General features: G+C 42.1%; 1 protein-coding gene and 1 long non-coding RNA gene across 3 annotated transcripts in view; one reads left to right on the forward strand and one right to left on the reverse strand.

The window, feature by feature from the left end:
• The window catches only part of LOC138689559 (uncharacterized), a 217,290-nt gene that overhangs the window by 19,989 nt on the left and 170,630 nt on the right, over window positions 1–26,671 (forward strand). The gene's annotated exons all lie outside the window — the stretch shown is intronic.
• On the reverse strand, window positions 5,625–10,698 carry NDUFAF4 (NADH:ubiquinone oxidoreductase complex assembly factor 4). The gene is made up of 3 exons (XM_069804911.1): window positions 10,527–10,698; window positions 9,926–10,023; window positions 5,625–7,710 (listed from the first exon to the last, which is right to left on the reverse strand). Exons 1-3 carry the CDS (start codon window positions 10,651–10,653, stop codon window positions 7,414–7,416), a joined length of 522 nt encoding a protein of 173 aa, XP_069661012.1. The 5' UTR covers window positions 10,654–10,698; the 3' UTR covers window positions 5,625–7,413.

Genomic DNA, 26,671 nt, shown 5'->3' on the forward strand with positions numbered 1-26,671 from the left:
CAGTTTCACCACTTTCTGGGGGCTAAAGAATGATGTATGTCATGGAGCCTATACATCACAAACAAGTATTTATGTTATTTGTTGAACAGACTGGCTTTTTGTAGCATCTTCTCAGCTCTTAATCACAGCTATGCATCCATGGTAAAATTAAAATAATTTCTACTCAAAATGTACAAAATAGTACATTTCTTTCAAATGGGTTAAGAAACCATGATTAATTGTCAAGGGACATATTAAGAGAGTCACAAGAAAAATGGCTCAGTTTCTCAAAGTGCTACATTAATGAGAATTTTGCAATATAAAAAAAAAGTTTAATATTGAAGTATTGCATGTGCAGAAGTGAGCTGATAGAATTTATCTTTGTTAAGTGACGACAACTGTGAATTCATTCCCACACAGGAAATCTTCAACTGGTGACAGCTAATTGAGAAAGGCAGAACACAGTATGAAATTTATTCCCACTTTCTTCCTCTGTGGAGGAGCAAAGCCAATAGAGTGGCATTATTTCTTCCTAAAGACATCTTCAGTAGCCTGCTTTGCTTTTATTCATTGCTATTCAATGCACTTACTTTCAATTTATTCCAGCTTCACTGTAGCTTTAGGTAGACAGTAAATCAGCCTCACTCATTTTACACAGTTAATTGCCTATCTATGAAACAGGACTAGAAATGTGACAGATGATACTCAATCAACAAAGTAGCGGGGGGAGAGGGAGGACTGGATTTAGTAAAGGGTGGGAATAGTAGTAACTAGGATGGGACAAACTTTTGTTTAACAAAAGTCTTAGCATTTAGCATTTCTTTTCGAGATGGACAAAAGGAAAAAAAAAATCCTCATTATTTGGCAAAGCAAGGGATATCTTTGGTGCCTGAACAAAATGTTTTGCATTCATTTTGAACTATTCTTAGAAATAAATGTCTTCTCATACCATCATGCCAAAATATTTTATTACACTATAAAAAAGAGGATTTAGAATACATTTCCCATCCCAAATCAAATAACTTGGGGATAATATATTTCAAAAATTCACAGAAGAATTTTGGTACCTCTGCATGTTCAGGTTTTTCCCCCCTATATTGTGCACAAAAAACATACCCAGTTTTAATAACTTCTTTCCTCCGGTGGACATGGCTGATAATAGAAGTAAGCTGAATAGATGCTGGCTCCAACCAAAGGACAGCCACTGATGCTGACAACAGTAAAGACGGTTTCTCCTTCTCAGTTTTAAATATAGCTGGTTTGATTTGTTTTCTGCTACGTTAGTGAATTAAAGTGGCTCATAACGTGGTCTGCCAATTGCCTGAGCTAGCAAAAAGAGAGGAGGTGGGCTGTAGTGGGCCATAGCGCTGGAAACAGGGGTCGGAGTGGTAAGGAACAAGCAAGGCTTCCCTCCCTGAGCAGCAGCGAGCCCCTCCTGCACCCACCGTGCTGCAGCGCCCACCACTTCCCCACCTCAGCCCCACCAAGAGGGACTTGAGCTCTGCTCCACTTGGTGCTCATGATGGAAATTCATGATGCGGAGGAATTACGCAACTAAAATGAGATCCATAGTTTCCAGCTTTTGGGGGGCATGGAGACAGCTAAGCTAGACTCCTACCTAACATTCAATTTCCACTTCACCTTAAGGGGGAGGCAAATCCACATCCCCACTTTAAGAGGGGAGACCTAACCATCAAGCCTGTGGCATCCTTTAGGCTACAGTGCTCTGCTGCAAACACCAGAGACCAAGACAGAAGACAATCAGGTGTGACATGCACACAACGTACAACTCCCAATGGACCTGTCCATAGAGCAGCTCAACATGGTTCTGACCACCCAGGCTTACAGCACTCTGCCCCTACTTCATACCCAACGTCTGGCCTGGGTAGAGTCAAAACTGCCCGAGTCACAAACTGCGCTGTGTTGGTTTTCCTGGGAACAAAGCCCTGTGCAATTAATAACAGGGAGTACTTTAGTTCAGAGAAAATCAGAAGACTTCATCTTTATCTCTTTTTCCATCTGCCAACACAGGCAATTATAACCAGCTCTGCACTCCCAGCTGCACCCAAGTCGCCAGCGCCCTTGTCCTTTCTGCAGAGCCCTGATCTCTCACATAAGCAGAGCTCCCAGCTGCGACTTTACAGTCAGGTTTCCACTTACAGCAACCCCTGGCAGGACCCAATCTAGCTTTCACCAGCACTATTTGCAGCTCATCAGCAGTGGGATCCCGTATTCCCTGGGTGAACCCAGCTCACAGGTGCGGCTGCCGCTGGGTGACCATTTCAAAGGTAGGATTTCTCCAGCCACACCATCACCTCCCTCAGCTTTCTAAAAAGTAGTGGCCCAAGAGCCTTAGTCCTGCAGGACGCCTTGAGTTTTCCATTCCCATGCAAGGAAACCTTATAGGAGATGATTACAGGGTCTATCCTTGTCCCCAGTCACTTCTCTCCTGGATAATACAGCAGCACTACTCCCATCAGGAGGCCAAAACACCTCACCCAAGGACAGAACTTCAGCAACTGAAGCAACCCACGCCCAAAGGGGATTTTGCACTATAGTCATAGAAGAACCACCTTGGCAGATTCATTTTTTAAATTCTCCTTCTGGCAGCACACACATCAAACCCCACTCCACCCCACAGAGCCGCAGGAGCTCCCGCAGTGCGCTCCCTCCAGCACGCTGCAGGAGATGTGCTGCTGTCGCCTCGTGTAAATCTAAGCCTCTGTTTCAGACTAAGAAAACTAATGTTGAGTTTCTAAGAGAAATTAATCCATGTTTTCTGGGGTTTTTTTTCAGCAGAAAACACTTAGCTCCGGTAACAACACAGCAGTACCTAAACCGTGAAAGGTTACAGAATTCATTAGACTTGTAGATTGCTTGAAACAGATTTAATAAGAACAGGTACTGACACAGTGTTTTGATTGCTAATAGCACATCAGGCATACAACTGCCACAGTCTCAAGTGCCATAATCCATTTGCACCTGAAGCTCACCTGCCCTGGTCAGGCCTCCCTTGCCGTCAGTTCAACACTGGCGCCACCTGATTAAGAACCAGAAAACTTGTGTTTAGAAAGGGGCTCCAGAACAGAGCTGTGAAACATGACGCTTCATGCAATCTCAGACGTGAAAGCACGATGCTTATATGAAACAAGGTGAGACAGCCGCCTTTTTAAACTTTTTCATTTTGATCCTGTTTTATGGCTACTTGAGGCTTAACTCCATTTTTCAATACAGAAACAAGATATTCCATTTTGTAAGCTTAGTACACACGTCTCGCATATAAACATCATTTTCTTTTCTCCTTGAGTAAAAAGAAGTAGTTTAAAAGACAAGTTCCCTGTGCTGGAAGGCTACTGAAAGATCCTTTTTTGTACTGAAGTTCCCTCTAACCTGCACAGAAAGCAGAATTAAAACTCTTTCCTGCCTCACAGCTCCAATCTTGCTGTCTTGACATAAGACTGCAAGAACCTAGCCACGATTAATACATGGTGAGACAGCAGGAGATTACTTAGTTTCATATATCCCAAAAGAGCAGCTTTTGAAGATGTATGAAAAGCTACATCCCTTTTGAAAATCTGTCCTATTCATAAGCTCTGCAGAGGAAAACATGTGCTCCGTCCTCTCATCTTTACCTCAGCAGATGTGCTACTCCTAGAAGGCAAGAGAGCTCTGCAGAAAGAAAACAGGTTGTTGATACTAAAAGGGCAGAATACAACCAACATTTGCATGTGAGCTAGTAAAGAGCAAGAGTGCAGCTGCATAAAGTTTTCATAGCAGGGAAGACTAGCTGGAGAAGGCTGAGAATAGACTTAACGATAGAACAAGGCTAGAGAAACAGGACTATGTCCCAGAAAACGTGGATGAGCGAGCTACTAAGACTCCCCCTAAAGAGACGTTTTTTCCCCCTAAAGAGACATTTTTTTGAAAAATTCAAGCCAGGAATTCCAGTATACCTGCTGGAACTCCCCTGAAGAAATTCAATTTTATGTCTCATCAGGAATGTAACCCTCATTTCCAAATGAGGCTCAGCCTGCCCTGTGTATTCACTCTGTCTCAGTGCCCAAGGCGGCCCTGGCTTTATTCAGTGACATTTGGAAAACTGGTGTAACAATGCCACATATAAAGAAGTTCATTAATTGTGTGTCATTTACACTAGAAATGAAACAACTCCCTTACAGGCTCAGAAAGCTGATACTTGCTACACATTTTACATTAATTCGGCAAGAACAAAGCAGTTTGAGTGAAGCAGGTTGTTCCCTACCAAATGTAATGATTCTATATGGTGGCCAAAAACATCTGAGCTAAATTGGGTACACTACATGCACGGCAATGAAACATGAAAAATTCTCCACATGAGTACCAGAAAACTGAATTGCAGGTTCCCACAAATTCCCCATAATTACCTCTTCAGAACAGCTGCTTCAAGAGTACCTTTTCCTTAAGCTGACAGCCAAACAGCTATGGGGAAGGGATCGACAGGGATGCAGTCAAAACCAAGTTAAAAGTGTAAAGAAAATACCATCATCCTTCTGATCAGAAATTGCATCAAAACCAGAAACTGGTAAGCAGACCAGATAAGTGACGAGTAAAGAGTCCCTTGAAACTGGAAGAAAGGAAATAAGCAGTTCTAAAAAAGATGCAACAGTGAGAATAGTCTTGTCGCAGACATCAACCCTAAAGACGTTATCTTCAAACACATACTCACTTGAACACAGCTTAAGCACACACCTGCCAAGGACCTTACAGCTGGCTGTGGCCAGTAGCCTACACAGGAGAAGATGGTAGCGCTGAGTGTGCTTGATCAGGACAGGCTTTCCCACCAGAGCAAAGAGAAAAGATCCATGCTCCTGGATCTTCTTGTGACCTTTGGGCAAGTAAAACACTCTATGTCTGAAGAGACAGAGGAAGCTAAACATTCAGACTATGGATAATTTGGATAGATAAAGGTACAGATTTTACATGATCCCATACCATCAATGTCTTCATAATGCTGGTTTGACATTGCCCAGCAGGTGGGGCAGGTGACCAGCAGAAGAATCTGCGTGCCAACAGCAAACTGCATTTCGTCTAATTTTCTGAAGCGAACGTGCTGTGCTGGAGAAGTTCCCTACTCCAGAGGAACCTTCTCGGCCACTGGCAGTTCACCTGCTTCCAGGGAGATGGATCCCTGGACGACCTCTGGCCTATGGGACCTGCCTGCTTCCCCACCACGGACAACATATGCTGAGGACGAGATCCTGGCTCCAGAGAAACTGGGGATAGCTTTGCAGTCATGGGATTTCCCATGAAATGGGAATTCATGGACAGGATTTTGTCCCAAAGATATGGCTGGAGCATTGAACATGATGAGCACCAAACATCACGTGCCTGTTGAAGAGTGTAAGCAAAGCAGTAATATACCATAATGCCTCTAGGGGCTTTCTACGTGAAAAAGGGTACTGTAACGGTGTAGCCACATCACGAGACAGTTCACAAAGGCAGATGAAAGAAGCCAAAATACATACCAAGTTAGTCAAGGGGCACGGTTAAGCTGTTGTCTGGTGCCGACTGTAGTGACTTTTTCATCAACTCCAGTACCTAATTAAAGACTCATTTTTAAAGAAGGAAATCACAGCATCTCCAATAATAACAGCATCTGTACCAAATGCATTCCACAGCTCTTTTCTGAGTATTACCTTAATTATTACACTAGGATGAACAGTACTCAAACAATAAAGTATTTCTGTTACAACATTCTATAAAACAGAGTATTTTGTGGAAAACAAAAAAATCTTAACATTGTACCTAACTCAGATGCATTAGTTTCAGAGTACAGCTCTGTCCCCATTACATTACAGGAAGAATGACAAGTCTATCCCCAATCCACACATCCAAAGACTAACAATTTCAAATTTTTACATAATGCACTCAGGTGTCATCTTCCACTAAGGTACAGCGTTAGGTACTTCAGAAATGAATCAAGCAAAACCTTGAATACACTGTGGCAAACTGTACTGCAAATACCTTTTTCTACCTCAGAGAGAGGTGTGGAAAGAATCTTGGTGTGAAATAGCAAAGCTGATCATCTTCTTGGTAAGCTATTTACCAGAGTGTGAAATCTAAGACCTGGCAGAAAAGTTCTTAAAAAGAAAGTTACATTGTAGGCCTGGTACTGACTTCCACCCTCTTAATAAATTCAGTTTCTTTGGTGATGGGCACTAGGAATGTTAGCGCCGCATAAAATTAAGTTTTGGGGTTTTGTTTCTTTTGAATGAAGGCAACCATAATGCATTTTTAAAGATCAGTTCTGATTATCCGCCCTCCCCGCCACCCCAGCTTATCTGGAAAAACATGAACCAGTTTTCATTAGAGCATTAATCATCAGTACAAAACTTCTTCCTTACCTGCACAGACCTGAACAGTCACAGCATCAAGGTTATAATCCACTGTTACCACCTCACAGTTTGTGTCATCCTTTACTAAGAACTGGAAAAGATGCTCTTCATCTTCTATCTGGTAGCACATGGGTAACTTACTGTGAGCAAACATGACCTGGTCTAGCCCACATCTGGATAAGTCAGACAAGGCCTCCGTGGCGAAAAAGGGCTATTGTAACACGACAGGCAGACATTTACAGAAGACATACTAGGGGGTCCAATTAGATCCAGTTGCATTTCATAGCTACCTATTAATTATAATATGAACCATTATTTCTCGTACAGTAGGTGCCATAGACTGCTGCAAGAGACTGATGCTAAAAGATCATCACTCTTTACAATTCACTGACTGACAGACAGTACCTGGCGAGGTGCAGATATTTAAGCTAAATCAGAATAGAATGGAAGAGGAGCTACACATCAGCCACTACTGTTCCAGCATCAGAAAGAGGCCTTCTTGCTATTCACCTTCTTTTTATTTTAAGTTTGACACAGCTGAATTTCCCAAATGATCTTGTGGTTAACCTCCTTTACAAAGTATAAATACTATTCCATTCTTATACAAAAGAAATACAGCTGTTTGTATATATGCACACCTTGACAGCAACTCCTTGAAAGAACACTGTAACATGAAACTGCAGAGCTAATACACACAGAGCACTGATTCAGCTGAAGGCCAGGAAGTCTCTGCTAAGAAAGGCAACCTGTTAAGGTAAAGTTCTCACTAAGAACTTGCATGCTTTAACTGAACTCGTAACATGTGGGTGGGATAATTGGAATCATGTGACATGCTCTTATACAACTTATTAGTTAGATTCTGGTTTACAAACTGTACCCTATAATTGCTGCATTTAACTGAAGCCATCCAATATAGAATGGAATTGCTTGAATACATCTTACTGGTATAAGGAAGCAGCCTTGTTGGATGATACGTTATCAACTCTTCTCAGACACTGAATATGCTCAAGAGTAAAATTAAGACACGAGTGAGATCACACAAGGTTTTGGTAGGTATTTTTTATGTTGGCTTTATAGCTTTTTTGGCTTCTTTAGGAAATTCCTGCACAGTGAAAGGAATGAAGAACTCCAGAAGAGAGTTGACCTCCTTCAGTTCCAGACTGTATTCCACTGCTATTTTCTCTGCGGTCCATATTTGAGGATGAAGTTTATGATTATTAAGAAGTGTCAGAGCCTCCACAATGGAAATTTTGCCTTTGGGAACTTTCTTAACATCTAGATCTCCCAAGTGGCCTAGTTTTGTAAGTCTCTTTTCCTCCTGTTTACAGGGAAGATGTTCGCCACCTCCATCTTTTACCTAATTGTGGGAAGGAAAACAAAAAGAGCTTAACAGCAGTTCTCTTTACTATGCATACTGTAGCAGCCAAGCTGTTTTCTAAATATGGCATTTCCTGTTAGCTTTTCCCTTTTTCACAGCATTTAAAAAAAATAAAAATGCTTAGCCAGCCTTGCTTCTTGATATCACAAAAATTGTCAGTTCTTCCACGGCCATTTTATATATGATGTCAACCTCCACCCAAATTCCGAAAAGCTACCATCTATTGAACTCTTAAGTGTTGTACAGACTTGGCGGGCCTTCATACAAGGCAAACTACAGATTTTGGTAGCCAAAAGTAAATGCAGATAACCTAATATTTGGTACTGATTTGTGGCAAGGAAAAAAAAAATTCATGCTACAAATTGGTATCCTTCTGATACCACTGGAAATCTTTTTCATATAGTCTCTTTCTCCCCTTCCTTTCATTTTCAGATTTTAGTTTTGTAACTAAAAGATATCACCTCTTTTGCTCTGTCTAGAGAACAAGCTTTGCTGGAGAAAAAGAAAGTATTTTGTAGCATCATAGGGAGTTTAATTCCCATGACTACTGCAGTGCTCAGACACACAAAGTCTCTTCTCCCAAGTCCCTTCATATTTCCAAGTCAGTTCCAAACCAGCTCTGCCTTCCCCATATTGCCTTTTATTAACATTTAACCAGTGAATGACACTGCAAAAACGACACAATGAAAACCTTTCTTAAATTTAAGAAAAAGTACTTTTAAAGTTATCAGAGCCCACAGACACTCTGTATTAACTCACAAGCTGAGAAAACTGATGTGGATGCTACAGCAACTATAACTGTGTGTCTGTTTCTAAACTACAGAGAATGTCTGATGATGCTACCAGTTCTCCATTTCTTTCTTTTACTTTGTGCTAAAACTATGCTCAGATAATGAACAATTTTTCAAGTCTTAATAAAATGATATGTCTCTGGCTATCTGCCTCTTCAGGACTTAAGAGTTGGTGCTTTTCCACTTACCACAGATGGACACACCAAATATACATAGAGGTATGTACACATACATGATGCACAAAGTATTCAGAATAACATCAGGAAAAGAAGAAAGCTTTTGGATGAAGTTCTGCCCACAAGCCTCCGTGCTAACATGTTACTCATGCTCTTCCCAACAACTGCAAATAGACACACCACAAGAGCAGCAACCTCAGAGTAGGAACGGAATCAAGCACTAAGGTTTGTTCCACTTTGGGCTTTTTCCTCAAATCTCTCTTGACAGGCTTACAAATGAATATTGAAAGATACTGAAATTAGAACTTCAGCACTTCCAAGATTAGTCCTAACCTCTATTATGAAAATGAAGGATAGAGATTACTTGGACACTTCAGGGAGAGACTGCAGAAATCTGTTTGCATTTTTAAATACTTTTAGTCTTGAATACAAGGTGCTATGAAAGTGGCAAATTAGAGAGACTTGGGAATTTTATTGCTAGATGATTATAAAACTTTTATTGCTGAATAAAGCAGCTAGAATAAAGTGGTCCAATACTGCAACAGGTAAAAACGCACAAGCCATAATGTAACATGGTGGAAAAGAGGAGACTGAACTCCAGCCTGCATTTTATTGGAAGCAGTATGCTTCGCCTTACAAGTCAAAGACTGCAGCTGTGGGCAATGAGGAAACTGATCACCAAACTGTTCAGAAGGTTATGCAGAAAAAAACCTAAGGCACTTCCTCAGCTGCATAAGGAAAAGTTTCTGGACAGTACAACATTAACATCAGTAGTTAAAGACTCCACTAAGATGTTAAAGTCTTTGTCCTCTACCACATCCATGCTCCCATAGTAGTCCGAATGTCTTTTCTCCTAACAACTCTACAAGAGATCTTTGGCAAACTCCTGCATCTTTGCAAAAGGCTGGCCAACTGTCCTTCCACCTCAGGGGAAGCAGAAGTGGGAATCCAGATGAAAAACAAGGTAAGATCAACGTGACAGTAAAAAGGAAAACTGCGTAAGCATTGAAAAGGTTGTATAATCACAATCTGTCACATGTTCAAGACCCAGGGTCAAACACAGTCAGTGCTACTGATATATAAAGGAATAATGAAAACCTCACTCTTATCCATAAAAAAGGTAGCTTTTAGGCACTGACGGATCATTTTCCTCCATACAGAATTTGTGCTGAGTTTGAAAACCACAAAGCCGATGCTGGTATGCCTCCTACAGAGAGACTTACTCACCCGCACAGGTGGATCTCTGGACTCGACATAAACATCTTTTAACAAGGTGAGGAGCTTGTCGTCCTTTCTGTAAATTTCTTCTTGTATCCCTGGGCGCTCTAAAGGCAGCGGGGAGAAGAAGGGAAGCGAAAAGACAGATCTGAGTCGAACCGTTTCCCGTTCGTTAGTTCTGCCAGCTTAATCCCTTCCCCAGAGGAACGGCGCGACTCCCAAGACGCACGGCGCTCCTCGGGAAGGTTTCACTTCTCCGCCAGCTCCAACCTTCGCAACACCGGTACCCGCCGCGGCCAGCCGGCGCGGTGGAAAACACCGTCGGCGGCCACCGCTGCCTGCGGGACCCGGCCCGGCCCGAGGGGCCCGGCCCCAGCAGGCCGCCGGCCCGAGGGACCCAACCGCCCCGGCAACCGCCGCCGCCTGCGGCTCCCGGCATGCCCCGCGCGCCCAGCCGCCCCGCTCTCAATGTCACCGGCCCCGCGCGGCCCCGCCGCCGCCGCCGCCGCCGCCGCCCGGCGCCCGCTCTCCCCCTCCGGTGCGCTCGGGCCCACAGACAGCGCCCCTCCGGCGCGGCGTCGCCCCGCGGCCCGGCGAGGCCGGTACCCACCGGTTAGCTCGTCCAGCCGGGAGGTGGAGTGCCGCGGCGCGGGGGTGGGCTTCTCCTTGCTGATCTCCCGGCGGGCCCGGCTCTCCAGGTTGAAATTGCGGAACGCGCGGGCCAGCCGCCCGCCCATCGCCGCCGCCGCCGCCGCCGGTGGTGCGTGCCGCGCCTGCGCGACAGCCGGCGCATGCGCAGAGGGCTGGTCGCGGGGAGAGGGGTGAGGCGCCGCGAGGGGTGAGGCGCCGCGCGACAGCGGGCGGCTACAGCGGGAAAAAAAAACCCAAATCCTAACCGACCAAAAAAACCCCAACCAACCGAACGAAAACCACAGACGAACCGCCTCCCTTTTTTCTTTCACAGCGCCCCGGCGGTGTTTTCTCCTCGCCCCCGGACGCCGGCCCGCCCCGCGCCCCCCGCCCGCCGCGGCGGTGAGGGGCGGCGGTTTGGTCCCGCCGTGGCGGCTCTAAACGCCCGGGTGACCGGAGCCCGCGGGGAGCGGCCCCCCCCGCCGGCGGGAGCCGGGGCCGCGCGAGTCCCCCCGGGGAACTCTCCCAAGGCCGACCCGGCGTTTCCCTGCCGGCCCCCCCCGATACGTCATGTCGTAGCTGTCGCCGCTTGGCTGATCGGCGGGGTTACGCTGGGTGGGAGTCGGTGGGACGACCGTAACGGCAGCGGGGGGGCCTCCGGTGTGCGTGAGGTGTCTCAGCCTCTTCGTGGACCTCTCCATGTATTTACTTGGATAATGGGGACATGGAGGTGTTTAGGGATGTTATGGCTCTTGCTCTAGTTAACGTGAGTAACATTTGCTTACAGGCACCTCACTGGTTTATTCAGTGACAGAAAATTAATTTTGTAAGCAGACACCATCTAGAAGACATACTCCATATGGAAATCTGGACAATTCCCCAGTACTGTTCAGAATCTGTGGGCTGCGCAATGTTGTGCTTCCTACTGTGGGCGTGCAAAACTTGGGCGTTCGGAACTTGGTCTTCTCCTAGAATCATAGAATCGTTTAGGTTCGAAAAGACCTTTAAGATCATTGAGTCCAACTGTTAACCTAGCACTGCCAAGTCCACCACTAAACCATGTCCCCAAGTACCACATCTACACGTCTTTTGACTACCTCCAGGAATGGTGACACCACCACTTCCCTGGGCAGCCTGTTCCAATGCCTGACAACCCTTTTGGTGAAGAAATGTTTCCTAATATCCAATCTAAACCTGCCCTGGTGCAACTTAAGGCTATTCCCTCTTGTCATATAGCTTGTTATTTGGGAGAAGAGACCAATCCCCACCTCGCTATAACCCCCTTTCAGGTAGTTGTAGAGAGCAATAAGGTCTCCCCTCAGCCTCCTTTTCTCCAGACTAAACAGCCCCAGTTCCCTCAGCCGCTCCTCACAGGACTTGTGCTCCAGGCCCCTCACCAGCTTGGCTGCCCTTCTCTGGACACGCTCCAGCACCTCCATGTCTTTCCTGCAGTGAGGGGCCCAAAACCGAACACAGGACTCGAGGTGCGGCCTCACCAGTGCCCAGTACAGGGGGACAACCACCTCCCTGCTCCTGCTGGCCACACTATTTATGATGCAGGCCAGGATGCCGTTGGCCTTCTTGGCCACCTGGGCACACTGCTGGCTCATATTGAGCCGGCTGTTGACCAGCACCCCCAGGTCTTTTTCTGCCGGGCAGCTTTCCGGCCACTCTTCTCCAAGCCTGTAGCGCTGCATGGGGTTGTTGTGACCCAAGTGCAGGACTCAGCACTTGGCCTTGTTGAACCTCATACAACTGGCCTCAGCCCATCGATCCAGCCTGTCCAGATCCCTCCGTAGACCCTTCCTACCCTCGAGCAGATCAACACTCCCACCCAACCTGGTGTCATCCGCAAACTTGCTGAGGGTGCACTTGATCCCCTCGTCCAGATGATTGATATAGATATTAAAGAGAACTGGCCCCAATATTGAGCCCTGGGGAACACCACTCATGACCGGCTGCCAGCTGGATTTAACTCCATTCACCACCATTCTTTGGGCCCGGCCATCCAACCAATTATTTACCCAGCGAATACACCCATCCAATCCATGAGCAGCCAGTTTCTCCAGGAGAATGCTGTGGGAAATGGTGTCGAAGGCTTTACTAAAGTCCAGGTAAACAACATCCACAGTCTTTCCCTCATCCACTAGGCAGGTCACCTCGTCATAGAAGGAGATCAGGTCAGTCAAGCAGGACCTGCCTCTCATAAACCCATGCCGACTGGGCCTGATTGCCTGGTTGTCCTGTACATGCCACATGATGGCACTCAAGATGATCTGCTCCATAACCTTCCCCGGCACTGAGGTCAGACTGACAGGCCTGTAGTTCCCCGGATCCTCCTTCTGGCCCTTCTTGTAGATGGGTGTCACATTTGCTAACTTCCAGTCAACTGGGACCTCCCCAGTTAGCCAGGACTGCTGATAAATGATGGAAAGCGGCTTGGTGAGCACTTCTGCCAGCTCCCTCAGCACCCTTGGGTGGATCCCATCCAGCCCTACAGACTTGTGTGTGTCCAAGTGGTGTAGCAGGTCACTCACCATTTCCCCTTGGATTATGGGGGCTTCATTCTGCTCCGCGTCCCTGTCTTCCAGCTCAGGGGGCTGGGTACCCAGAGAACAACTGGTCTTACTATTAAAGACTGAGGCAAAGAAGACATCAAGTACCTCAGCCTTTTCCTCATCCTTTGTCACTCTGTTCCCCCCACATCCAATAAAGGATGGAAATTCTCCTTAGCCCTCCTTTTGTTTCTAGTGTATTTATAGAAACATTTTTTATTCTCTTTTATGACAGTAGCCAGATCAAGTTCTAGCTGGGCTTTGGCCCTTCTAATTTTCACCCTGCATAACCTCACAACGTCCTTGTGGTCCTCCTGAGCTGCCTGTCCCTTCTTCCAAAGATCATAAACTCTCATTTTTTTTCCCTGAGTTCCACGCAAAGCTCTCTGTACAGCCAGGCTGGCCACCTTCCACACCGGCTCACCTTTTGGCACATGGGTACAGCTCACTCCCACAGCTTTAAGATTTCCTTCTTCAGGAATGTCCAGCCTTCCTGGACTCCTCTGCCCTTCAGGACTGCCTCCCAAAAGACTCTATCAACCAGGCCCCCAAACAGGCCAAAGTCTGCCCTCCAGAAGTCCAAGGTAGCAGTTCTTCTGACCCCCATCCTTACTTCTCCAAGAATCAAAAACTCTATCATTTCGTGATCGCTGTGCTCAAGATGGCCTCCATCACATCACCCACAAGTCCTTCTCTGTTTGCAACAACAGGTCCAGCTGGGCACCTTCCCTAGCTGGCTCACTCACCAGCTGTGTCAGGAAGTTATCGTCCACATGTTCCAGGAACCTTCTAGATTGTTTCCTTTCTGCTGTATTGTATTTCCGGCAGACATCTGGTAAGTTGAAGTTCCCCACGAGAACAAGGGCTAGCGATTGTGAGACTTCTCTCAGCTGCTTATAGAATATTTGTCTGCCTCTTCATCCTGGTTGGGTGGTCTGTAACAGACTCCCGCCATGATATCTACCTTGCTGGCCTTCACCCTGATTCTCACCCATAAACACTATCATCACCATCGTTAAGCTCCAGACAATCAAAACACTCATTAACACACAGGGCTACCCCACTGCATCTCCTTCCTTGCCTATCCCTTCTGAAGAGTTTATAGCCATCCATTGCAGCACGCCAGTTGTGTGAGCCATCCCACCATGTTTCCATGTTTGCAACTATATAATAGTTTTCCAGCTGCACAATGGTGTGCTGCATGGATCTCCATCCCCTACCTCCACTGAGACAGCCGACCGAAGGACTTCACTAGCACACCGTCCCTCAAATACTGGCATGCTGCTCCCAGGTTTATCTCTAGTGAGCATGGTTTTATCCCCTTCCCCGTTCAAATGTAGCTTAAAGCTCTTTCAATAAGCCCTGCTAACTCCTGTGCAAAGATCCTTTTCCCCCGTTGAGACAGGTGTACCCATCTGTTGGCAGCAGGCAGGTGTCATGTAAACCAACCCATGAACAAAAAACCCAAAATTCTGCCAGTGACACCAGGCTCAGAGCCAGGTATTGATCTGCTGGCTCTTCCTGTTTCTTCCCTCATCATTCCTGCAACTGGAAGGATAAAGGAGAACATTGCTTGTACTCCTGATCCCTTAACCAGTCGTCCCAAGGCCCTGAAGTCTCTCTGGATTGCCCTTGGACTTCTTGTTGCAACTTCATCGCTGCCTACCTGAAAAATCAATAAAGGATAATAATCTGAGGGCTGTACCAGGGTAGGAAGCTTTCTCTTCACATCTTTAACCTGGGCCCCAGGTAGCATTATTTAGTAATAACATACTAGTAGTATTATTTAGTAATAACAATGATGTGATAGCTATTAAGGCTACAGCGTGCTTGAATACTGCATAATGAATGACTGTTTTCCTTAGAGGAAAGCCAAAAGACAAGCTGGTGGACGAGGAAAGTCAAATAGATTTACAAAGGCAATAGAGACAAAGTAGCATAAGCATGGTTTGTGCTGGATCTCTGCTCTCTTGGGGAATCCTGAAGGTGCAGTTTCTCCACTTCTTTATTTTAAAGACTGTCACTGTCTGTAGGAGAAGGATAGAAACATGTCCTTAATTCATGTTCTCTGGTAATAAACTTACTATCTTGTTTTAGGCACTGCATGTGTAGTGATGGTAAGAAGATAAGTGATATTAGTGATAATAGGAACGTAGACCCTCTTAAAAAGGTGCTGGACTCAAACTGGTGGTGAGTTTAATTAGTAGTCAATTACTTGCTTACTAAACCTATGTTCTTGAGTACAGTATTTTATATTTTTGTGAGTAGTTAGCCTATCTGGTGTAGCTGTAATGGTAAAATTCACATGGATGCCTTTGGTGGTTGTAGACCTTTGATGTGTACTTTAGCATTTGTCTGAGACATATTCTTATTAATCTGTCTGTGGATGCAAGCCATTGTGTCAAATTTGGAAATAAAGATTCTCCCTTCAAAAGCTAAGAACTGCCGGCTTCTGGGATCAAACTCAGCACAGGGCTTCTGTCTCCGTAAAGCCTGAATGTGACTAACACTGCTGTAATATTTACTGACAGCAAAATAAATTCACCAGAAGGCAGTCAGTTAAAAATAAAGAGTGATGTCATGCTCTGCCTGTCACTTCCTATCACTGAGGATGGCACAAGGCTGTTCTTTTTATGTATAAGGGAGCATCAGAAGTACAAGATTTTTATTCTGAAGAATCTTTCTTAGACCGTAGCAAGCAAAAGAACTGAGATTAAAACCTTTTTATATATATATATATATATATATATATATATATATAAAATTTGGTAAAACATCAGTAATCAAGAGCTTGGGTTTGTTTTGGGGTTTTTTTTTTGCATATAAAGTATCTGCAAGTGTGATTATTAAAAAATGAGATGCATTTTTCTTGAACCAGGAGACTGAATTTTTCCAAGGAATTTAAAAATAAGAAAAGAAATAAATCAGTTCTCAAGTAGCTCTTTAACAAAACAGCCCATGAGAAGAACACAGACTATCCACCTGAGTTCATGTATACCAGCAGCCTGTTCTCAACAGTAGACAGCATCAAACACATCAGAGAAAAACACTGTAACTTGTACAATATACTTGTGCCATAGGCTGCCACACTAGATCTCCTTTTAATCCTTTCACACCTCTAAGAGAGAAATTTCTAAAACTACTGTGCACCTGGAAAATAAGAAGTATATTTGTGACCATTCTTTGAATCTTTTTTTTTTCCAGTTTTTCATCCCAGTTTTGATTTTATATTGTGTGCTCTTCATTTTTCATCTCAGCTAGTTCTGTAGCTGAATGGAAAATCAAAAATTAATTTTGGTAGTTAACTAGCATCAAAAGTCTGATTGATCTATTGAAAATTCCCTTTAGAGAAGGGAGAATAGGAATGTCTGGCCTTAACTTGTTTTGCTGTGAGGTACTACTAAGGTTTCTCTGCTGTCTTTACTATTCAGAAAAGCAGGAATCGGAGTATTAGTCCAGACGGGCAGGTAATCTCAGTGAAATAAGAGTCTTTTTTTATTAATGGGTGCCCAACTTGAGAACATTTGAGAGGAGGCAGGTGAGGTTTGCTATGTGATTTACGGTCTGGGAATGACCCAGAGGTTGACAGCGGAGGAAAATTAGAAGTGCCCTTATACAGCTGCAGCATAGGTTTGTGTTTGATTCCATCCACACTTTCTACCACTGACACTGTTTTCCTCTTCTCATATTTTTGTTGCTGATTGTTCATAATTTATGGCAGTCTAAAGGGATACTCCAGCAAATTCGTATATAATTAGGATTCAGGGAACTGAGTCCTCTGTCCTGATTACTGGTTTCCCAGTAAATACAATGAGAGCATTGATCCATTTGTTCCTTATCTCATCAGTGTTAGGCAGAACCAGAGAACACAGCATTAGCAAGAATTGATTATAAGCCAACCAAAAATGACTGTCCTGCAACTTTGTAAAGACAAACTCAAGAAAGGTGGACATTTAGATCACTGTTGCCTTTCAGTGATTTCTGGTTTTTCTGTTTCTTAATTCAGTTTTTTTCTGTGGCTTCTGTGGCTTTCATTGGCTTCAACTGATCCATCTTTTACTGGCTCCTGAAGTATCTACAAATGCATGGAAGGCTTTTGCTTAATTCCAGGCTGTGATCAGAGTGTTACTGAACACTTGCATCTTTTCAAGGCTAGGTGGCTGCAGTGCTTTATTTAAAGGAGGTTTTGTGAAGTCCTTACATGGATGAAGTTTATGGAGAATGCAGCAAGCTCCCGTTTACAGGCTCACACACCAGCCCAGACAGATCACTAGCTCTTTGTCAGATAACATTCATTTCAAAGACATTAATTTTAAATTCTCCTGATTGCCTATGGCTTGGTATACCTGACATAATCTTCCATAATTTTCCTATCTGATTGTTACATCTCAATTAGGAGGTTACTTTGATTTGGAAATGCACAGTAGGAGCCAACATATTTGAGAACGAGGCAGCCTGGTACTGGAATTAATTCATTATAGCAATTACATGTGCATATTTACTCAATTTTTACTCATAGGGTTCAGTTCCTCGTGCTCTTTTCTCAGTGGCAATACTAGTTGAGAGAACTGACACTCTCATTCTTTCCCGTGACCCTGGCTTCAGTTCATCCCCCTTGCCAGAGAAAGGGTGTAGGGACTCTTCAGAGCTGGTCCGATTTAATAAAGAAAAGAAGTCCTGTAACTTTTCTATGCCACATCAGTTGCTGATGGTTTAACTGCTCCCACAAAAAACTACCAGAAACACAGGGGGAGAAACAAAAGGCAGATGATAGGAGGAGTATGACTATCTTGGACTGGTATTGCTGCCAGGTTTGTTTGTTTGTTTGTGAGAGGTTGCACTTTGCACCCAGATCATTTCACTCCAGCAGTCACAGAAACGACTGTACGGGCTCCAATGAGGAGGAGGTGAACCAGCGGTCAGAAGAAACTGGGTGGAATAGAGAGGTGGCTCATCTTGTGCTGGCTTTGCTGATGCACCAGAATCACCCAAGACAAACATCATCCCTTGTCCTGAAAAAAGCGTGATTGAACGTTTATCCACTTGAAAGGTGAGAAATATGTTAGCTATATCAGAGGGTCTGTATTATGATGATAAATTGTCACAGAGAGCATTGTACAAATACATGTTGCATATTGATAAATGCAGTGACCACAACCATTTTGCCGGATTAACTACGTATAAATTGATGTAACTTTAGACCCTTGTACCTGTTCATTGGCATCTTTGTTATTCAACTTGCTGAGCAAGCCCAGATAATTGCCTGTTCTCCAGTAAGGTCTTCCATACCGAGTAGAGACATCCCATGAAGTGCCCTCAAAGAGAACAGTCATTTTCTTTAGATGCTTTGGTATCATAAAACTTACTCTGTTTGGATTTTTTTTTTTTTTTTTTTGCTTGAGGCATGCCATCCACATGGTGAGTTGATTTGCCTTTACAGTATATCAAATAATACTGTCTTCTGTTTCCATTTGTCTGTTATAATCAGTACCTACAAATAATTTCAGTGAACACTGATTCTGCTTTTTAAAGTATTGATTGAATATAAAGGATTATTTTACTCTCACAAATACAAATAAAGATGTCCAAAGACCAAAACATTTATTTGTAAACAACAGGTTCAGTACAACTTCCACCAGCCAGTTCCACGGAGTTTACCCTGCACTTTGCTGTCATCTGGCGAGATAACCAAAGTGTGCACCGATGGGACTGAGGTAAATTATGTGACTGAATGACCAGTAAGCCTGACCTAAGGGACCGAGATAACTGAAGTGCTTTGGGTTACCCACCTATCTGAGATGACTAAGACCTCTTCTTTCCAGTGTAGCAAAAAAGGGATGCATGTGGAAATCCCTGTTTTCTACAGGGTTTGTTATTTGATGATCTGAAATTTTACTTACATTCTGCTTGGCAAATAGAAGCGCACATCCTGACAGCTGAAAAACATGAAATCCAGGATTCCTGAATTGCAGCACCACCTGAATGTAGCTTGGAAACATGTATTCTTAGTCTGATTTGTATGAAGCATACTGATAAAGCTTCTTAAATTATATCTCTCTAATATTTTTTATCACAAAAAAAAAAAAAGGGGGGGTGATCCTGAGGTCTGATGTGGGCATACTGTGTATGAAAGGCACAGGGAGGGAAAGAAGAAATTTTATTTTTAGACTATGGCTATTCCAGAAGACTGGACAAACTATAGACCAAAGCAGGCTGAGGAGTAACTTAGTTGTTCAACTCAGGTCTGATCAGATCTGGGCTGATTTTGCCCTAAGAAGGACTGCGCTTCCTTACCTATTAAAAGGTTTTGCTAAAGAAGCTGCTTTAAAGTGACAAGAGTTCCATTTCAGTGTGTTTGAGAATTTTATTTAGCTTTATCAGTTATTTTGAAATTTTCCAATTTAAATGATGTCATGCTGAAATCTATTTCATGTCTGACTGAATGCTTCCCTGAAAACAGAGAAGGAATCCAATCAATCCTTCCATACTGGGAGCCTCAATTTAAGATAGTGACCCACTTCCACCTGCATATTGAAGCATACTATTTCCTATTTTATTTATTCCAACACTGCCATCCACAACGCTAAAAGCAACATACAAAAATGGAATCCCTCTACTTATTGGTCCTAACAGGGATTTCTCAAACAAATCTTTGAAGACAATTCTCAGTATGATGCATAATCTAGTCTTCAGTAAAGCTCTGATTTAATCTCCAAATTTGGAAACATTGATGGCAAATGGGAAATTAGTTTAACACATCTGTATGTAAACAAGAGTCAATGTAAGCCACTTCACCTCTTTGAAGAAGTTTCATTCTTACACAACAAATATAAGACCCATTGGTTTTGTAACATAAGACCGAATGTGCTATCATCTTTTGCTTTCTGAATTCCTCACCCCTCTCCAAACCCAAATAGTCTACCAATTATTAACTTGAAATGAGACCATAGATAAATGTTTGCGGGCATCCTGTTCTTCCTCTAATTTTTTTTTACACTATGTCAACAAGTTTCTTTACATTGTGTTTGCCGTATTTACTCTGTATCAATCAATATCTTTTTCTGACTAAGTTTGTGTTACACATATAAAGATCTACTGTGAAAGTAACAGGTGAAAACCAAGGATATGCAACTGTCTTAAACTATAAACACATTAAAAGAAAAAAAAGTCAACACAAACCAGAGTGATACCCTGTTGAGACAAATGCCTCTTAGTTTTTGCTAAAAAATTACTGTTTAAAATCACTAACTTAATTATTTTCTGTGAAAGTTACTTACATATTCATTTTGTGGAAAGCCAGCAACTATTTTAGTATCTGGCATATCACGGAAGGCTTAGTAACAACATGGTCTAAGCAGAGAAGGGTCTATTCCCAGCTCTGTCACTGACCTTCTCTCAGACCATCAAAATTGCAAACAACAGGCCAGGAAGTTCTTAGTGTCTTCTCTGGTTTTTTCCAACAATATCATGATCTATCCCTAAAAAATGGAAGAATGTATTATCAGAAATATCTGTAAATAATGTTTGTTATTAACAATAGGTTAGTTTAACTTCTAATTGAAAGTTCATTATAGTAAGTTGAAATAGCCACCATTGAATGTAATTTTATTTTTTTCAGATGAGTCCAGATTTTAAGAAAACCTTGGTAGGAACTTTAAGAAACCTTAAGGAAATACTTAAGGGTTTGTTTTAGTATGAATACTTGTATCTGGTAAATTATATGAAATACTGTTACATTCTTATGATCTAAGGGAGACAAAGTTTTGGGGGTAAAAGGGAGTTTTATTTTGGTTTTTGTAAGCATAGGCTATAAAAACCAAGAGGACTAAAAATGGTTGGTGTCATGCAATCTGCTGTATGCCAAAGAATGGCCATAGGAGCACAGCTGCAATTTAGGAAGAGCTGACTCTAGTCAGTAACAGTAGCCATGATTTTACTGCACTGCCACTGCAGTAGCAATCTGATGGTACAGAAGACAGCTAATATTCTGAATCCATTCACCAGCTGTCTGCTGGCATAGTCGTTATCTCTTTCTTTCATGAAATATAACACATAGAAATATATAACCTGTATGTGCTGATAAGATGCTATTCTATAATGTAATATTTTTCCCCTCCCAAAAGGATATTTATATTTTTTCTATATGTTTCTAATTTGTGATGATGCATAAATATTTATATGGGTGTGATACATTTTGTATACAGAACTTTCTAACTTAGTTCTATTATCTGTGACTTGATGTACCATGGGACTGAATTTCCATGCTTCTATAAGTAGTTGCAGAACCAGTTTTATTTATTCCATTTACACTTTAATTGCAGCCTTCTACAATTTGCAAATTGTGTATTTGCAAGCACAGTTTACATGAAAAATTGAAGTATGTTTTATTTACCTACGGGAAGCCAAATTTTGTGCAGAACAGGAAAGCCAAAATAACCTCAGTGAACACACCTAAAACCATTTTATGTATATGAGTAAGCTGGAGAAGTTACAGCACAGTTTAATAGCTCAGTGGCTTAACCAGTGTTATGCTGGCTAAGTAGCATTTGAGCCCCTGTCCTATACCTGTAATTTTCTAGATCTACAGTAGCTAAAAAACTACCTGGCACACAGAAAGGATGTTTTGCAAAGCTTCAAGGAATACTGTACTGAGATTACACATCTTTCCTGGCTGCTTCCACAAGGCATTTCTACCAATTTTGAGTCCTTTCCTTTCCAAGAAGCAAATGCATCTACACTAACAGTAGAAGAGGCTTCTATTAGGGGAAGCTACCAGACCACAGAGCAAAGAAAGTGTGACCGTAGGGTTACAACCTTTAAGTAAAAGCATTGAAGTAAAGAACGTGTAACATTGTATTACCAAAAGATACACTACAGAGCATGATTTGAGAAATACATCATATTAATTTAGCGTTTAGTCTAAGAAACAAATAACAAACCACCATCTAACTTTTCTAGGATATGCAGTCACCAGTAGAGTTACAATAGTCAAGGCTTGCTGATTCAACCCCAAACTTTTCTTAAATTTGTGATTGCATTCATTTTAAATAGTAACTGTTTAGGGGCTGACCTTAAAACATATAAAACATATAAAGTCCCATTGACTTCAGTAGCATTTATACAGAAGAGGATAAATAGGAATGAAAATATTAGGAAAGAAGCCAAGGGTCTAGACAAAAATCTACATTAGAAATGGATGAAAAATTCTCAGGCTTGGGCTGCGATCCAGTGAGGGTCAGGAAGGAAATTCCTGAGGGAAGATTGTTGTAACTCTCTACTGTTATCTACTACATGGGTTTTGTTTGTTTGTGCTACATCTTACTCTGAAATATCATGTGGAAGCCATTATTAGAGACACTGTTTTAGACAACATGTATTCATGTTGTTCATCAGGGAAAATAGACTTATTCTCTACTTGCTTCATTTACCATAAAAGATTATGTTTTATTTGATTTAGGAATAAACCAGTATGGATTATTGCAACACACTGCAGAAAAATGTCTGTTGTAATAGGAGTAATGTCCCCTACAAAGGATTTGGTCTACACCTAAAGCAGTAGTACCCATTAATGTATGTAAAGAATGTTTTGGGTTAGATTATTTCACACAGAAAGATATAGTTAAGATAAATAATGCTGTATTGTTTTAGTTAATTTTGCATTATTCCTCAATAGTGTACTTTATTTACAGTAATACAGAAAATGAATTACAGTCTTAATACAGGTTTTCTGAGCCTTTTCATTTTAATTTGTATGTATCACCATTTACCTGAGAGCTTACATACACAAATTGTGGTGGTAGAGAATGCATGAGAGAAACAAGAAAAGGTTGCAATGATACCAACAGGTGAATACCAGTATTAGAGTTCAACTGGAAATCATTACTGAAGTTAGAGAGCCCTTTTGTGTGTCTCTTCTTTCCACAGCATCAAAAATCTGGGGGTAGCACGTGGGACACAGATGAATTTTGAGCAATCACATTTACTAATTATATATATAGATACAGTGTCTAAATATGCAAGTGTCTGGGGGCTACTAAAATAGTCCATTAAAGAGGTCCCAAAATATTTAAAGAAGTACTACCTCTATGTACTAAAAGTTCATTTTTAGATTGGATAATAAGGACATGATTAAGCTTCAAAGCTCCAGCACTGTAACACAAACTTACTGAGGCTCCTTGAAGGCAGAGTTCTTACCTTATATAAGATGTCTTTGGGATCAAGATGAAGCTACCACACTTTCCTATATACATAAGATAATGCAAAGCCAGTGTTCTCAAGCATCAGTCAGGAACTCTATAGGGATTAACATACTTTTTGTCTAGAAAATTAATGCTGAAAATGGTCAAGATTTCTTTAGTTGCTAAACAGTTTGACAGGATGACTCATGTTTTTCTAATATGGATTAAAGAATTTAATTGTCCACAGAAGGCTATAATGATGAGTGATAACAAATGATAAATTTCATGTGCACAAAACTGCTAGAACCTGTTTCCAGTCAGTTACTGACAAAAATCCCTCTAGGCACTTTTCTGTGGGACCAAGTTTCAGCATCTAACAGCTGCCTGGAGATAAGGTTCTGTGCTGTACCTGTAAGTGGCAGGACTTTCAGCCTGTGGATGATGGAGACTTTAAATAAGTCCATACACTGAGTTACTCTAGGGGAACTGTCTGTTGATGGCCTGTCTGAATAATGGCAGCCAAGCTTCTCTTGTCAGAAGTACTGCCAGACTCTCTTCAACAGTTTGTGACATGGGCCAGCTTCACCCTGGCGTAAAATCTCTTATAAGACTGTAAAAACGATCCCTGCAGGGCATCTCTCTTTGCAGCATGGGGAAATTCATGTCTCACCCCACCAAGAACTGAGATTTTTAGATTTCTGCAAGCTGCTCCTGCACTCTTTTACCCTTTGTTCAGACATCAGAGAGAGGGAGCATGAGAAGTTATTTGTTGTTCTTTAATACCTTAATCTGTTTGGAAAATGTGAGTGATATTGTAATGGTTAATTGCTACAATGATGTGGTGTATTCTTTTTCTCACACCCCTGTGGATGTACCATGCTCTGTCTTTAGGCATGGGGCAGAAAAGCAGAGCTACAGCTTGTTCACACAGGAAACAGAAGAACATCGATCTCAGAATCTGTTCTCTTTCTCTCTTCCAGTGCTGAAACATGGCAGAGTGATCTCCACTAACAGACTGCAGCATACTCTGCGTGGATGTTCTCATAAAATGAACTTTTTATGGTTCAGACTGTTGCAGATACCAGTAAGAAAGCAAGATATATTTTTCTCTTTTTAATGAATGGATGATGTTGATCATTGCCTTTTTTTTTTCTATTGGTTCACATGTATTTCAGGCTTTTCCATCATTTCCTAATACAGGGTAGAAAATGGAGTGGAAAGTAATGCTGCAATTTTTAAAATAGTAGTTACACCTTTTGCTAAAATTAAATCTTTTTTTCAGATGTGTTTTGTCTTTCTGAGGCATAAATGAATAAGGTGTTTTTTTGTAGTGCAGTATATAAATTGAAAATAGAGTGTAGAAGACTGTAGTAAGCAAATATATAACTAAAAGCTATTACAAAAAATATGAAAAACCATGAACATGAGTTCCTTGCTTCCTAATAATAGTTAAACTCTAAAAGGTTTAAATGTTAATACAACTTAGCATTTTATTAATTAATTACTTGTGTTTGCCAGAGAGGATCATACTTATGTTTTCTTTATTGCTCCTGTGGACTGGGAGTTGAATGGCAACAATATTTGTATTAATGCTAGAGTTTTAGCCAGTGTTTCTGATTTTGCAGGTTGTTTCCATTAGGAGAACCAGATGATGACTTCAATGACTTTTCTGAAGGGATCTTGCTCATTTGAGTCCTGTTCCTTTCAAGCAATATACATAACCCCCCCTTTTTTCTGAACACAGCAGGAAGCAGGAGATAGTTTCCATGCTCAGAGATTCAGGCCCCCAACATTCACGTGGGCGCACACACACACACACACTCGTATGCTTTTGTTGCTTTGTAGATAGGAGGGTCTGTTGTCATCTATAGCCCCTGCTGTCACAAGCCAAGTGTTTCATTTAATAATTTCCATAATCTGTCTTCCTCCCTGCTGCTTTTTGTCTCTTCCTCTCAGCTGTATGGAGCTACCCCCCAGGCAACACCTAGCCCTCCTGCCTTCAGACCAGATTGTTCAACTTCCACTCCAGGCTTGTCATTCTGATGAATGATTTGAGCAATGACTTCTGTGGTTTCAGATTAAAAAAAAAAAAAAAAAAAAAAGGTATGTGACTGTAGCTGGAATGGAAGTAGGTTATCAGTCCTACTAAACTTAAATAGGATTTAGACTTTTTCATAAATCAGAGGTACATCTCTTGAAAGTTAGATGCAGTCTGCCATTACGACTTGCTATCTATCTGAGCAGACAATGTGCACAAGGTGCCTGGTTCCCAGAGTGGAATGCATCATCCTGAAATTACTTTCAAGTATCTTTTTATGTGCTTAACAGGAGCAATTTAAGGCTGCAATCTAATAGTGCATTGTCTCTAAAGGAGAATCCTTCTTCTGGTAGTAGCCACCCCTCAACCCCCTTGCAAGAAGGGCTCCTCTGGCTGCCTGGTAAAGCCAGCTCAACTCACTGCCTGTGCAGAAAAGCATTCACTTTTTTTTTTTTTTTTAATCGAAGTTTTCTATCTGAAAACACAAAGCAGCTTATAAATTGGTTATATATACTACCAAATAAAATAGGTCAAGGAGCATTCTTTGGCCCTCAGGTCAATTAGCACACGAAGTCCACATCAATACGTAGAAATCTTTATTACCCCTTTTTGTTCATAATGTTACATACTGTCCCATGGCTGACAGTTACTGCAGTCACATTCAGATGATGTTAGTAACCTGTGTAAGCGCTCCTCTGTTGTAACCTGTGTAAGCGCTCCTCTGTTTCAGTACAAGTTTGGCCAGGCTAGCCTAAAAACTGCTGAAGATATAACAACATAGCTATATGCTGTGATACTATCCTTGACATTTATCAGTACTCATTAAAATGATGATAAAGTAGCTTTTTTTGCCTCAGGTATAATTGCAATTTCAGTACCATTTTTTGGTAACAGCTATGCTAAATGATTATAATTGGTTTTTTTTTTCAATCCCAACCAAGATATCTATGTCAGCAAAAGATTTTAAATTTAAATGAGGACTCAGACTTGTCTGCATCCTAGTCAGGTCACATTTTCAATTCTTTTTTAATAACATAATGGCATGAACCTTAAAAAGCAGAATCACAAGAGTACAAGCTATATTTACCACTTTGGGTTACTCAAAAGCCATATTGCCTTTCTACTTCTTAGACACTTAGGTGGCTCTGTTAGTAAGTCCTTGCAATTTCAATGTGTTCAATTTTACAGAACTCTAGAGGTATGAGGGTACTTTTACACACTTTTAACATGTTAACAAATGCAGACTCAGCTGTGAAAGACCAAGAACCATCTATAACAAAGGATTTAGGGGCCTAAATGGAACTTAGGGGGAATGTAGCTAAGTCCAGAACTGTGATCCTGGAAGCCACCACTC

The sequence above is a fragment of the Haliaeetus albicilla genome, chromosome 17 (genome assembly GCF_947461875.1).
Source record: "Haliaeetus albicilla chromosome 17, bHalAlb1.1, whole genome shotgun sequence".
Taxonomy (NCBI): domain Eukaryota; kingdom Metazoa; phylum Chordata; class Aves; order Accipitriformes; family Accipitridae; genus Haliaeetus; species Haliaeetus albicilla.

Excerpts from the sequence above, each read along its gene's own strand:
- NDUFAF4 (XM_069804911.1), bottom strand. The coding sequence starts at position 10,653 with ATGGGCGGGCGGCTGGCCCGCGCGTTCCGCAATTTCAACCTGGAGAGC. Across the intron at positions 10,024-10,526 it reads CCGGCTGGACGAGCTAACCG|AGCGCCCAGGGATACAAGAA; the intron begins GTGGGTACCGGC and ends CGCTGCCTTTAG. Across the intron at positions 7,711-9,925 it reads CCAGAGATCCACCTGTGCGG|GTAAAAGATGGAGGTGGCGA; the intron begins GTGAGTAAGTCT and ends TCCCACAATTAG.